General features: G+C 36.2%; 1 protein-coding gene across 2 annotated transcripts in view; it reads right to left on the bottom strand.

The window, feature by feature from the left end:
* Positions 1-15,973, bottom strand: part of LOC306856357 (uncharacterized protein) — a 28,480-nt gene that overhangs the window by 11,018 nt on the left and 1,489 nt on the right. For both annotated transcript variants that reach the window (XM_079395599.1, XM_079395598.1), the window contains exons 2-7: positions 11,993-12,278; positions 10,662-10,978; positions 4,533-4,680; positions 3,617-3,734; positions 2,435-2,476; positions 2,272-2,313 (exon numbers count right to left, since the gene is read on the bottom strand). In XM_079395599.1, the coding sequence (XP_079251725.1) occupies positions 2,272-2,313; positions 2,435-2,476; positions 3,617-3,734; positions 4,533-4,680; positions 10,662-10,827 (516 nt within the window). In that variant the 5' untranslated portion in view covers positions 10,828-10,978; positions 11,993-12,278. The remainder of the gene's footprint in view (positions 1-2,271; positions 2,314-2,434; positions 2,477-3,616; positions 3,735-4,532; positions 4,681-10,661; positions 10,979-11,992; positions 12,279-15,973) is intronic.

Here is a 15,973-nt window from a genome sequence, read left to right on the forward strand (position 1 = left end):
GATTTCAGTGATCTGGACTGAGATGGACACTTGCTTCTTGCACTCTGTGTTGCACTTTACTTTTGCTTTAAAAAAAGGATTTCATTTGGTTTAATAAAATATTCTTAAGTAAAATTGTTGTTTTTTTGTGTGTGGGAAATTAATCGTTTAGATTCATCGATAAATTAGGCGATAGATTAATCGAAATAAAGTCGTATTTTATAATAATATAAAATAAAATAAAAACTAAATACATCTGGAGCTGCCAAAGATAGCAGATATTGCAAGCCTGGACTGTAAGAAGCACAGACCATGTTTAGTGTTTACACACACACACACAAGATGGAAGAGAAACGTGTGATGTGCAAGGACTTGCCCTGCCCAGGGGCTTGTGGATATTGAGGGATAAATCTGCGATAGAAAGAGAAATGAAAAAAAGGGAAAGAGAGGTCCCTGCCCAAACCCCAGGGGAAAGTCCCACAATCCCATCCATCTGTGACTGACAGGCGCGCAATCTCGCCCGCTTTAATTCCCTGATCAACTTTATCAACCATCTGCTCTTGAAGAACTCAGGGACCAAATCAGCCCCTGGGCTCTCTCAGGTCCTCCTGCAGAGCACACACAGCCTGCCTGTCCTCATGCTCTCTGACACATATATATCTCAATAAATTTGGCTTACATATATACATTGAGTTTTATTCCTCTGGATGTGGGAATGATACATATATAAAAAAAAAAATAAAAAAAAAAAATAAAAAAAAAGGGGGAGACTAATTATCAGGTTGCTCATGTTCTGATTTGCTGAAAAGCAGACAAACTCGGAAAGAACTAGTTTTAGATTCAAGATTGCACACTCATCTAAAACGGTGTTTAAAGGGTATGTTGTGTTCAGCTGTTGTTGGGTCAAGAGTCTGAGACAGGTGTGATTGGAGTGGCAGAGAGCGACAGCTGAGGGTAAAAGGATCTCAAGATGAGAGCACAAGGACAGCTGCTCTGACCTCCAGCCCCCCTCCACCTGGAGCAGAGTGCCAGAAGAGACCACCGACATTCTGGGGAGGACATTCCTTTGCACAGACACCATGTTTACACTGCAAGCGGATGACGCGACAAAATTAGAACGTGTTGGTGTCAGTGTAGACGAGACTGAGCTGAATATAGGCGGACCCATTTTTATTTACAGTATTAACAGGTTATTAATTAATTAATTTTTAACATCACAAATTACATTATTATTATTAATACTATAATCATCATCATAATCATTAATATGAAATGTATTCAATTAAATAACCTATAACTAAAATAAATTTGTATTTATAATTTCTTAATATTAGTGCATGAGTGCAGAATAAATATTTCTAACTCATTTAAGATAAACATTTCACCATCTTAAAATTAAAAAAGTTTTAGTAATTTCCAGGAAAAAAAAGCAGACAGAAAGAAAGAAAGAAAGAAAGGACAGATAATTCATAATATGCTGATCTGCTCTGTGTTAAATGGCAGCAGTGTCAATGAACAGAGACTGTTAGATAGCGGGACTTTCCAGCGGCCTGTGGCGTAAATGAGATCTCTGTGGTCATACAGCATATCACATTAATCTGACGGGCCTGTGATTATGAAAAATGACTTGGAATTGTGAAGAGTTTCAATTCCCTGTACTAAAACTTCTATACCTGCTTCAATCCAAGAGGAAAAATTGATTTCTGGTAACATTAGATTACACAAGATATATATATATATATATATATATATATATATATATATATATATATATATATATATATATATATATATATATATATATAAAACAATATATGCATTATATATTCTCTGAAACTTAAAAGAAACATCTTAGAGCAACAGAGCTATTTATTTTATGAAATACTGTAAAACGGTGAAAACAACAAACAAGTTTAAATTGATAAATGTATATAAAAATGTACAATATAATTCATTTTAAGGTGATAAAACAACAAAAAAAAAAAATGTGTGTGTGTATATATAAATAAATAGAGAGAGAAAGAGATACTTCAGATACAAAAACCTCTAAGTCAGTCTAGGATTTTTTATTTTATTTTAAATGAGCATTTTTATCAGGCTCCTATGTTTAGGTATAATTATTTCACCTTAATAGCAATGAAAAGGTTCTTAGTCAGTTACCAGAGTGCCTTATTTTCAAAAATGCCCTATGTTATTTTCATCACAGATATATTTATGAAGAAATGGATGTCTTTGAAAACAGCTCTACTAAACTTTACTTGTTCTAATACACATATGAATCATGGTACTTACATTTTCTAAAGGTGCTGATGGCTTTTCTTCATTTACAGGCATCTGCTGAATATTATGAGAAGACATTTACAAAAACAGACTGCACTCATTTTAAAGTATTGTGTTGTGACAAAACATCTCACTCATTGTTGAACATCAGATCTGCTGCAATATCAAAACACACCTGTGGAGGCACCAGATTCCTTAACTCTTGGTCACTGTTTTCCTGTGAAAAAAAAACTTCAGACTGAGCAAAGCTCTTCCACACTTCTATATATAATTTTATCACAACAAAAGCTGATGCAATAATCATATTAGCCCATCTACTTTATGATCAGTTAAAAATCTGAAGGTGCTCAGATGTTTTTTGTGACTCGTGCGGCTCTTCACTAATTGGGAACCATGAGCCACATGTGCCGATATACAGGGACAGATGTTTGTGTTCAGCAAGTAGAGGATCATAGTGTGGTGATACTGGCCAGCACATCTCCTCCCAGGAGTGCGTTCACTGCGCACGGTGTTGCCATGGAAACCCTAGTGCGAACCCCCACCACCACCACCTTAGTATAACAGGAAAGAGAAGGTGAGAACTCCATATATAGAGTGAAAACCTTGGACAGACCGTTTTAAAACGCACTTCGTTTCCAAGATCCTGACCAAGATACAGTAGAACTCACACACATTAAAGATGACATCACAGCACTTGTGTCCTAACCTGCAAGAAATTCTGTTGATCAAGTCTACATATTTCTACAGCAGCGTGACGGGTGGCCCCGCCCACTCTGAAATCTCATTGGTTTGAAATCCTGCTTTTCATAACAGTGCATTAGATATCAAGTCAAATACGTTTTATCACCTCAAACTGCTTCAAATTGCTTTTCACATTTTGGAAAGTTGTCGCATCATTCCTGTTAAAGACACGGTGTTACCGCATAAGTTGGACTGTCTGTCAGTTCAAATATCGTAAGGCCTCACACAGACAAACATATTGATACAGGAGCAAAGAGATGGAGCCATAAAGAGCTGCGCAATGAAAGAGTTGTGCCTGAGAGATGGAGAGGTGGGTGGGTGTGGGAGGTTTTTTTTTGTTAAAAGGGTGAAAAGGAATAATGGAGGAGAAGGGAATGAAAAAGCAGGAATGGAAGGCACAAAAAGAGGGAGAGATTGAGGTTGTGATTTATTTGGCTGTTGAACGATGACTCTCCCTGTGGAGAAAGTCCGTCTCGCTGCCCCTCGGCTGTGTCCGAGATTAATGGCGGCAACAAGGAGGTCACCTACACACACAGCCGCATGAATACACAGCGGCGCCAATTTAAGAGTTGAGCAGATGTGGAAGTAAACAAACACATGCACATGAGCAACACACCTTAAAGTTGAGCTGAACTCCTGAATGTGCTTTAGGAGGAAGGTTTTCTCGTCCTGATCGTACAGGTTCTGCTGATGTTCGGTTTATCAAGTTGCTCTTCAAAGTGCTGGGCTGGTTGCTGAAATGCATGACAAGACATGTGAAAACACGACACAAATATACGCCCTTCACAGTCAAACAAGTTTTCTTCATGACAATTCATTTCAGATATTCATTTACAGGTGTGCTCGTTAGTTTTATACATATGTTTATACACCCTTTGCACAGCAGAAATAAGAGAAATGAAAACGGTTAAATTACATACATTCATTTACACTACCGGATCAGGGGAGAGAGGAAAAAAAAAACAAACAAAAAAAACTTTCCTTTAAAAGGGATGCATTAAATTAATTAAGTGACAATAAAAGACATTTATAAAGTTGCAAAATATTTCAGTTATAAATACACACTGTTCTTTTCAACTTTATATTCAAAGTATCCTGAAAAAGGAGTTTCAATAAACAATAAATAAAAATGATATGCAACGTTAGCATATTAGAATTATTTCTGAAGGATCATGTGACAATGACTGAAAATTAAGCTTTGCTATCACAGGAATGAATTACATTTAAAATGTATTAAAATAGATGAGTTTAATCTATTTTACTGATACGGTTACTGTACTTTTGATAAATAAACTTGCCCTTGGTGAGCATAAAAATACATAAATGCCTTATTGACCCCAAACATCTGAACAGTAGTGTAAATAAATAAATAAATAAATTAGTAAAACCCCTTTTAAAAAATGAAAACGCAATTTTAATGATATCTTGTAGATGATGTCAACCAAACAAACTGGAGGCAAAACTCATATTATAGGTGGTTTACAGCATTAAATATAATTTGCTTTTATTCAGGAGTAGCACAACATCCATACTGTGAATTGTTTAGGACGCTGGCTGTTTTTCTCTCTCCAAACCCTGAATAGATGATCTTGGAGGATTTGAGCTCATCCATCTCTCCAATGACAACGACCTGCACGTCTCCATCTCGTCCCAGCAGCCAACTGACATTCTTGCTATTAGCTACAAAGAGAGCAAAAAAAATAAAACGCAGAGAGTCTTAGTGATAAGCCTACTTGAAACACAATAAGCCTAGATTAGTAATTATTTACATCTTTAAACATATTATACTTCAGAAATATTTATGCATTATGTTTCCTGTTTTTATGAACGTACTCAACCATAACAAGAAGATTAAATGTTAAAAGGTAGAAATATTGAAAAACATTTTAAGGCTGCTTATCGGATCAATAAAGCTAAACGTTATTTCATCACTACACATTCCTTTATGAGAAGCTAATTAACTTCTTGCCAAACGTTCCTTAAAATGGTGCAACCAAATACAGAGTTACACAACATGAGATACAAATTGTTACAATTTGAAAAATTAAGAAAGTTGACTTATACGGTGTAAGAGAGAGAGGGGAAAAAGTCTGACAGAAAATAAGGAAATCCTCCCATGATGAACTGGTTCTTCTTGCAGGCCTTGTGGCAAAACAACAAGATTCCAGTTGAACAGCCTGACCAACGCACTCATGATCTCAGTCAAGACAAAACGATCATGTCAAACCAAAGAGGCCGAAATGCCATAATAGCTAAAAGGACCATGTGAAATGAGCAAATTAACTGAAACCAAAGTAGAAACCAGTTGTTTTTGTATTTCAAATGTCGATAGCCTACCATAACAGATGAAAATAGATGTTTTTGCTCATTTTATTACAAATATATAATAAATCGCTGACTAATCATTCCCCTCAGTTACTCAGTGGCTATTAAAGCTAATGTTAGCTTAAAAAATACCCAACCAAAAAGAGGTAACACTTTAGTATAAGAACCAATTCTCACTACTAACTAGTTGCTTATTAGCATGCCTATTATTAATATTGGCTGTTTATTAGTACTCCTAAAGCACATATTCTGCATGACCAAATTCTACATCCCTAATCCTACCAAATACATAACTTAGCAACTACATTACTAACTATTAAAAAGCAGCATATTAAGGCAAAGGTTGTATTTAATGGTTTGTTAAAAGCAAGAACTGGACATTAAAATAAAGTGTAACCAAAGAAATAAAATTAGGCTAATCCACTAAATGCTTAAAAGGTCTAAAAAATAAATATATATAAAAGTGCTGATTTAATCTCTAATAAATGTTATGAATTAAATTTTTCCTCAATTTTTTTTTATGAGTAGTTAGTATTGCAGTACTTGGGTCCAGACAAGACTGGGCTCAGACTCAAGCCTAAGTCAAAACATTTTCAGGAGCATTCAGACTTTGTTGCAGTTGGGACCAGCTCATTCAAGCCATAGAAAATATGGTCTTGGACTTTTTTTTGGGGCCTTAAAGAGGTGATGACAACAAAACAGCATCTTATAACAGAGATCAAGTCTATGTAGCTGTTTAAGGCTAAAACCTTATACTTAAGATGTCCTACAAGCCCAGGTCTCTCCTTCAGTATACACTATCGTTTAGTTTGGGGTCAGTAAGATTTGTTAAATTTTTCTGAAAAGAAGTTTCTTATTCTCACCAAAGCGGCATTTACTTAATCAAAAATACAGTAAAAACTGTAATATTGTGAAATTATTACAACTTAAAATAACTTTTCTATTTCAACATTTTAAAATGTAATTTATTATTTAATGCAAAGCTGAATTTTCAGCAGCCAGTACTCCAGTCTTTAGTATCACATCTTTCAGGATTATATTGTTATATTTATTATAATTAATGTTGAAAGCAGTTGTGCTGCTTAATATTTTTGTGGATTATGTTCAGAACTGATTAAAAACAGCATTTTGAAATAGGAATCCAATATACGTCTTTACTGCCAGTTTTGTATGCAACTATACAAGGATGCAAACGTGCAGTGTAATATGTAAGACGTTAAAAAAAAAAAAAAACAGCAAAAAATAAATAAATCACAAGACAAAACGCATCTATTCCCAACAGTTGATAATTAAATCTTCAATCCCAACATTCTCCCTTTTTCTTCCCGTTTTTTGAGCGCCTGCGTTTCCTGTACACTTCCTGCTTTGTTGGCAGTTATCAGTATGAGGGAATGGAACTTGGCCTGGCTGACATTTCCTTTCTTGCTCTAAAAACTGGGTCAATAACAGAAGTGTTTCCTCTGCCTTGTGTAGCCTGCTCACTCAATGTAAGGGTCAGAATGTCTCCAGGGACTCCCTTTATTGTGTTACTTTATTATGGCATTGTAATTTTGTGACAGAACCTGAATGACTTTTTGAAATTTTATCCACTTTGCTAACAGACACTATGGTCAATAGGACATGGTTGCACAGAAGCAGTCAAGATGTTGTATCAGTATGTCTTGTGGAAACCACTGACTTGTAAGAACAGCTGCAGTTGTCTCAAGGAGATAGAGGACTCACTGTCCTCCTCTGAGGTCTGAAACTCAGGGACCTGATAATAACTGCTTTGTTATTGAGCAAAGATGACTTCCTTCTTGAGTTACGCATGTCAACCTAAATTATTGCATTGAACTTCATTATAAACCCAAAGGGAATGGCTATACCGTGGCCCCAAAAAGTTTCTGGACACTTAAAAACTCACTGCATTGTAATATTTTTACTTCATTGACTAATCTACAGGTGCATCTCAAAAAATATGAATATCAAGAAAAAGTCAATTTTTCTTGTAATTTATTTCAAAAAGTGAAACTTTCATATATTTTAGATTCATTACATGTAAAGTAACACATTTCAAAAGTTGTTTTGCTTTAATTTTGATGATGAGCTTGCAGCTCATTAAAGTCAAAAATCCAGTATCTCAAAATATTTCCTAAGATCAATCAAAATAAGGATTTGCAAAACAGAAAAGTTCAAGTTGTTTAAAGTATGTTCATTTATGCACTCAATACTTGCTCAGGGCACTTTTAGCACAAACTCCAGCATCAGTGAGGTGTGGCATGGAAGCGATCAGTCTGTGGCACTGCTGAGGCACTATTGGGCCTTCAGCTCGTCTGTATTGTTGGATCGACTGCTTCTCATCTTTCTCTTGAAAATATCCCATAGATACCATACGGGGTTCAGGTCAGCCATGTTGGCTGGCCAATCAAACACAGTAATATCATGGTCAGAAAACCACTTTGAAGTGGTTTTGGCACTGTGTGCAGCTGCTAAAGTCCTGCTGGAAAATGAAATCAGCATCTCCATAAAGCTTGTCAGCAGATGGAAGCATAAAGTGCTCCAAAATCTCCTGGTAGACGGCTGCATTGACTTGATAAAACACAATGGATCAACACCAACAGACTTCATGGCAGCCCAAATCATTGCTGACTTCAGAAACTTCACACTGGACTTCAAGCAGCTTGGATTCTGTGCCTCTCCAGTCTTCCTCCAGACTCCAGACCTTGATTTCCAAATGAAATGCAAAATTTACTTTCATCTGAAAAGAGGACTTTGGACCACTGAGTAACAGTCCAGATCTTTTTCTCTTTAGCCCAGGTAAGATGCTGCTGACATCGTTTCTGTTTCAGAAGTGGCTTGGTAGCCCTTTTCCTGAAGACGTCTGAGCGTGGTGACTCTTGATGCACTGACTCCAGCTTCAGTCCACTCCTTGTGAAGCTCTCCCAAGTGTTTGAATCAACCTTGCTTGACAGTATTCTCAAGCTTGCGGTCATCCCTGCTGCTTGTGCACCTTTTCCTACCCAAATTCTTCCTTCCAGTCAACTTTGCATTTAATATGCTTTGATACAGCACTCTGTGAACAGCCACACCTTTCAGGAATGACCCTCTGTGACTTACATTCTTTGTGGAGGGTGTCAATGTTCGTCTTCTGGACCATTTCCAAGTCAGCAGTCTTCCCCATTATTGTGGTTTCAAAGAACAAGAGATACCCGGAATTTATTCTGTAGAGATGGTCATTAATTGAAACTCAAATGTAAATATTCTAATATTTTTGAGATACTGATTTTTGACTTTCATGAGCTATAAACTCTAATCAAAATTAAAACAAAACTTTTGAAATGTTTTACTTTACACGTAATGAATCTAAAATATATGAAGGTTTCACTTTTTGAAATAAGTTACAAAAAAAAAAAAAAAGAACTTTTTCACGATATTCTAATTTTTTGAGATGCACCTGCAGTTTAAGATGATCTGTCAAAGTTCTGGCTCTTCCAGTAACAAAGCCGATATGGCAGATTCCATAAGCCCTCTGTACGCCTAACCAGTTTAAACAGGTGTAACTTTGGCTAAGCAACGTAAAGTTTCACTTTTCATTCTTTTGTTTACTATTTCGCAGATCTCTGTCTCTTTTGCTGTTTTACAGATACCCTCTATCTCTCAGATGCATTCCTCTCATATCTCAGCGGTTTACTCCTCCCTCTTACCAGCTGTATCTGTGATGTCTTTGACCTTCAGTGGTGAAATTGACAGAAAAACCCTCACGTTGTACGTAGTTCTGGTTTACGGTGTTTCAGTGTCACACTGAGGAGATCCTTTAACTAATATGAGATTCTGTTAATATTGGTCATGACAATTGTCTATTGATGCCTGGACACCTCCTTCTTAGTCAAAAGTCTGTAAACTTGTCTGGTCTTGTGTCTTGTCAGTGACGTAGACGTTCCCAGTGGCAGCAATCAATCATAGTAGCTTTCAAATATAATTACTCTTGTGTTTCAGAGCACTTTCTGTTGTCCAAACATCTGTGTCCACCTCTGTGAACCTATTCTGACATCACAAGATGTTTTTCCGTGAAGTCTGCAGTACCACAGTGGTAAACTGGGTACTTTCAGTTCAGCTACTCGGTCCTGACTGAGTCATGTGCCACATTAAGATTCTGACCATATTAAGTCATTTAAAGCCAGCAATAAAAAGCCAGAGCGGTTTTCTGTGGCTTACAGATGTGGTAATGGTAAACACACTGATGAAAGATTTGCATTAGCAATTGAAAGGTCCCACATTCAAACCTCAAGATGTTGTAGATCTTTAATCTAGACAGATCCTGATGAGTTGCATTATGATCATGGTGCAAAAGAACTTTAACTTAAAAAGTCAACTGTATGTCTCTTGCAGAATTGCTATACTCAGTTAAAAACTGACAATGTCTAAATCATGAATTGCTTAAATTTAGTTTTGTAACTTTATTAGGTGTTTTAATGATCTGCCCACCACCGTGTCGATAAAAACTTTTTTGGAATGAAAAAAAGAAAACTTTTTATGTGGAACAAAATGTCAATGCTGTTTTCCCCCATACAATTAAAAATGTTAATAATAATAATAATAATAATAAACAATTTAAAAAATAAACCTGATGGTCAGGATTTTACCGTTCTCTGCTAGGAGGATTTTTTTGATGGGCAATAACAATAATAATAATAATATTATAAAATATGAAAAATAAACCTGATGGTCAGGATTTTACCGTTCTCTGCTAGCATGATTTTTTTGATGGTCAATATAATAATAATAATAATAAGCTTGCTAAATGAATAAAATGGTCTCATCAAGGAGTAAATATACAGAGGAAATATTGTAGCACTGTTTAAACCAGGGGTTTTCAACCTGTGGGGCGCGCCCCCCCAGGGGGGCGCCAGCACCTGTCAAGGGGGGCACGAGCATCAATTAATTCAGAGACATTGCCTTGAAGATTTACGAATACCATTGGCATGTTGTTATCTCAGAACGGGCTCAGCCATCACACTGAATCAGGTAAGCTGGTTATATGTGTATGTTTCTTAATGCTACGCACTGGAAATGCAGCAAACAATACGTGAATGATGTTCACGCACTTTGGGCTCGCGAGCGGGGGGGGGGGGGGCGGGGGGGGGGGGGGGCGCGAGTGAAATTAGACAAACTTAGGGGGGCGCATGTCCTAAAAGGTTGAAAACCCCTGGTTTAAACCAAGTTTAAATTAAATACATAAAATTGTAAAATTTCTTCTACTGTATTAATTTCTTGAAGAACTCACTTCAGTAAGATGCATAGATCACATGACATATCTGCTTTAGATTTAAAAGGTGTGATATAAACCCAGTGCCCACCTGTCTTTGGTTTGAGCGGTTCCCTCTCCAGCTTCTCCTCTCGCTCCTTCCAGCGTCGCACCTGCTCCTCGCGCATCTTCAGGAAGAGTGTCTTCTTCTGCTCGTCGTTCAGAGCGTCCAGCACATCCGGGTCGATGTACATGTCATTCAAGATCTGCTGCAGCATGGCCGTGTGTGGGGTTCACCTGATTATATCCTGAGATTCAGCAACAGTCCTTCAGAACGAGGATGATGGTGGTAAAGACGATGAAGCCCAGCTCGGTCCGTTCACCACACACAAGCTCTCATCACTTATTAGCAGCCATAAACTGGACACGCTGTAAGAAAAAATGACAGATTACAATATCTGGAAGCAATCTGATCTCTTTAATAGTTTGTTTGCGCTTTCTCTTCCGGTGCAGCCTCAGACATTTGTGTGTCATGTGAAATGAGAAGTCCAAAACTCTTTTCGTTTATTTGTTAATAAGCTTAAAATCCGCTTTCAGAGTTTTCAAACTGGGTGCATCGGACAATTGTAATGATTATTTATTTACAAAAATAAGCTTAATATATATATATATATATATATATATATAGAGTGGTTATTTTACTATTTCACAAGTTTTACTAATTTAATTTATAAATGTATTTAGTCCTAGCGTTTAAAATAATAAATAAATCTGTTTATTACTAGAAAAAGTAACACTGACAACTTAGTACAAAGTAGTTTTTAAATAAAGAATATTTCAAATGCTTTAGTATAATTACATTATAAAATACAATTGATTTATTACATATGTTGTCTTTATAATATCACACTTTTCCCCCTCACAGAGTATGAACAGTTTTTTACACATTACAATACGCAGCAGGCTTTGTATTTTAGTAAGGGGGCTAATCATATTTGGGGGTCAAAAAGTTAAGAAACCTCTGCTAAAGAGCATATTTGTACTCAAACACATGGTCTCCCAGCTCTTTTTAGGCCTGACTGAGGGGATTCCTCAGGAACAGGGGTTCGCTTCTGTCATCAGCAGATCCCCCTCCTTTCACAAGACACTTCTGCTCTATTTTAAAATTGTCTTATTTTGGCCACGACTGACCTCTTTAACTGAACTCTTTGACTGCTGTGACCTCTTTAAGAGAAACGGCAGGCGTCTACAACTAAAAAAGCCTGAGATTACATCATTCCCAAAAAAAGTACCGCAACAACAGCAACTGTGACAAAACAAAGTTGATGTCTGCCTGCCTGCCTAAACATAACAGACTGCAGTTAACATCTAGATACGGTGGCAAACAGAAACAAAGTTGGAAAGAAAAGGGAAAAAAGCCTGTATGATGGAAAATGTACTCACAGCTGGGTGCGGACGATCCACGGCAGACTTTACTAAGAGGGAGAGTGAATGCTTGGATGTCCTTCTTGCCTTTGTGTATGACTTAGCTTGTGACATCACAGCATTCCATAGTCTCTCTCTCTCTCCCGCTTTTCTTTTGCTCTCTCTAACAAACATACATTAACACACTGTCCCTTGCCTTCGCACAAACACACACTTCCTTTCTGTTCCTGTAACTCTCTCAGGCTGGAAGGAAACTCAGGAAGCAGACCTCAGCTGTTGGCACTGCAAACAAAGTAGCAGCATCCTGTTTAACAGAGACAGTTTGGGAGAGAGGAGGAGGGACGGTTGAAGGAGAAGAAGAAAACAAAAGAACTTCATCACTCAAGCAAGGGAATTTACAGAAAAACACCTAAGAGGATGAGTCGATCTTGACATTACTCAGTGCGTTTTCAGTGCTAAATATAAAACACAACTGTGCGTTATTTGTCAAGTAATAAGGCACTTCCTCTCTCATTTTCCCAATGATTACATATACTGCAGCAAAACTCCCCTTTGTTACTTTCTTATAAATCTTCATTTACTGTAAATTAACATCAAGGAAGGACACCAATTTCCAAGCTTAAAAATAAAAAAAAACAATCTTCATGTAAAAAAAAAAAAAAAAAAAGACTATCAACTAGATTGTTTTCAAACACGCAGTGCTTTAATCTAATCTCACACCAGAGGGCGCACGAGCCAGTTTTTTTTTTTTTTTTTTTATCTGTGCCGATCAGAAATAGTTTTACTGCTATAATGAGTGCAGTGATACTTTAGGCTAATTAATAAATCAGCGATTCTTTGTTTTGGCTGCACAAACTTCCAGTCATATTTGACATGCATCCAGCCACTCTGGAAAACAGCTTCCCTTGTTTTTAATCTTATTCTTCGCTCTCGGTTCTTATTGGATACATTGCAGAAGACGGGCTTAAATTTGCAAATATGTACTGAAATCAAATTATTTTTATTCTTTCGGAGAAGTCTGTATATGGAAACGTAGGCTGCATTTGCTTCGTTGCGGTTTAAACACTGAAGTTTAATCAACAGTGCCATCTACTGGTTTTAGAGGACCGGTCTGTTCTGAATGGACCTGAAAACATTGATTTAAAGGGACCGTTCACTAAAAAAAGGACAATTTTGTCAATTTACTCACCCTCATGTGATTCTAAACTTCTATGACTTACTTCTGTGGAACAAAAAAAGGAGAAATTCTTAAGAATAATTACATAGTTATTTTTAAAACAAGAACATTATAGGGACAGGGTTGTTGTGTTAATCTAAACAAGTAAATATCCCAAGTCAAGTTTATTTGTATAGAGCTTTTTACGATACAAATCGTTGCAAAGCAGCTCTACAGGAAATTAAGTTTCCACAATATATTTATATATTGCAGGAACTTAATATAATTTAACTTATGGCAAAATTTGGTAATTCTATATGTTGTCTGAGCGTTGGCATCCTCTGAGGGGTTGGCATCATCTCTTCTCAGATCATTTAAGTCATTCAAAGCATTTGTTTAACACCACAAAGAATGTATTGTCTACTTAAATGTTCCCACTACTGAAGTGCATAGTATAATTAGCAATCTTTCAGATCCAAGAACACCTTGATGTGCAGCATCAAATTTAACATCAATGACACACACATCTGAATATATGGGATGGAGAATAATTTGAGAGATGCAGCATTCAGGGAAAAAAAAAAAAACTATTTAAAGGGATAGTCCACCCCGATATTAAAATTCTATCACCAAACAGTTTTGGATAAACATGAGGATGTGTAAATGACCATTTTCATTAAAATGAAAACGATTAAACGGGTAAACGATTCCTTTAAACCTGTTCATCAGACTAATTTATAAAGTACTTTTATTTTATTATTATAATTTTGTTTGTCCTTTTGGAGCGTCAATGCCCCAGCCTCTGGACATTTCTATGTTCTATGGACAATTTTTGTAAAAAAAAAAAGAAAAAAAGAAATAAGTTAAATAATAGATTACTATGAACTATTGTTATAAAAGAGTTGCATCATGATTTTTAATTTAAAAAAACAACTAAAGAATAGTACAAAAATATATATGTATTGCTTTGTTAACATTATCGTTTATTACTAAAACATTATTACCCATTTTCCGTTTATATACAGTGGGATGCGAAAGTTTGGGAACCCCTTGCAGAATCTGTGAAAACGTGGATAATTTTACCAAAATAAGAGAGTCCTGAGAGTACTGTCCTGAGTAAGATATTTTCCATAAAAGATGTTTACATATAGTCCACAAGACAAAAAAATAGCTGAAATTATTAAAATAACCACATTCAAAAGTTTGGGAACCCTTGGTTCTTAATACTGTGTGTGGTTACCTGGATGATCTATGACTGTGTTTTTGTTTTGTGATGGTTGTTCATGAGTCTCTTGTTTGTTCTGAACAGTTCAACTGAGCACTGTTCTTCAGAAAAATCCTCCAGGTCCTGCAGAATCTTCAGTTTTCCAGCATCTTTTGCATATTTGAACCCTTTCCAGCAGTAACTGTATGATTTTGAGATCCACCTTTTCACGCTGAGGATGATTGAGGGACTCAAACACAACAATTAAAAAAGGTTCAAACATTCACTGATGTTCCTGAAGGAAACACGATGCATTAAGAGCCGGGGGTGAAAACATTTGAACAGGATGAAGATGTCCAAATTTTTCTTATTTTGTTGAAATATCATATTTTTCCATTTAGTACTGCCCTTCTAACGTGACAGAAGATACTTGCATGTTTCCTGGAAGACAAATGAAGTACAATTTACCTTGATCTTCAAATTCAAAAAGTTTTCACCCCCGGCTCTTAATGCATCGTGTTTCCTTCAGGAGCATCAGTGAATGTTTGAACCTTTTTTAATTGTTGTGTTTGAGTCCCTCAATCATCCTCAGCGTGAAAAGGTGGATCTCAAAATCATAGTTACTGCTGGAAAGGGTTTAAATATGCAAAAGATGCTGCAAAACTGAAGATTCTGCAGGACCTGGAGGATTTTTCTGAAGAACAGAGCTCAGTTTAACTGTTCACAACAAACAAGAGACTCATGAACAACCATCACAAAACAAAAACACAGTCATAGATCATCCAGGTAACACACACAGTATTAAGAACCAAGGGTTCCCAAACTTTTGAATGTGGTTATTTTAATAATTTCAGCTATTTTTTTGTCTTGTGGACTATATGTAAACATCTTTTATGGAAAATATCTTACTCAGGACAGTACTAAATAAAAAATAACATGCATTTTGTATGATCTCTCTTATTTTGGTAAAATTATCCACATTTTCACAGATTCTGCAAGGGGTTCCCAAACTTTCGATCCTCACTGTAGTCATTTATATAATAACCAAAAATGTCCGCATCTATTTGTTACCATTACGCCATTATTGCTTGTTTTCCAATGTTCTTTGAAATGGTCCCAATATTTAATAACATTTCAAAACTATCACACTTATGTATCAGTTTAGACAAATGTTTAGGACTGTTGGACTCTTATTTTCAAGCTCAATCACATGTCCTTTTGCTCACAGCAAGGGTCAAGCCACAGAATAAAATCAAGTCTTCCATGCTCAATGGAAACAAAGTGATCTGAAAGTTGGAATCCAATGTATAGTAAAGTAATGCTGTATTTTATTTTATTTTTTAGGACTGCTGTATCTTCTACTCATATCACAAGAATAACTAAATTATTATTGAATAGCTACTAAAACATACTAACTATGGGTCGTTTTATGCATGTCTAGTTAATACTTTACAGATATAACGAGTAAATAATATTACTTATGTAGTGCTTTGGATAATGTTTGGTCAAATACTAGCCTATTATAATTCTTGACAATTCAGCCACGAGATGGCCCACGAGCAAATGAACAAAACTGAAGGACTGTCAAAAGGGACTTTATTAGATGCCTAAAAGAGACAGTCAAGCAGTTCGTTCAAAC

Source organism: Barbus barbus (assembly GCF_936440315.1).
Source record: "Barbus barbus genome assembly, chromosome: 36".
Classification (NCBI taxonomy): domain Eukaryota; kingdom Metazoa; phylum Chordata; class Actinopteri; order Cypriniformes; family Cyprinidae; genus Barbus; species Barbus barbus.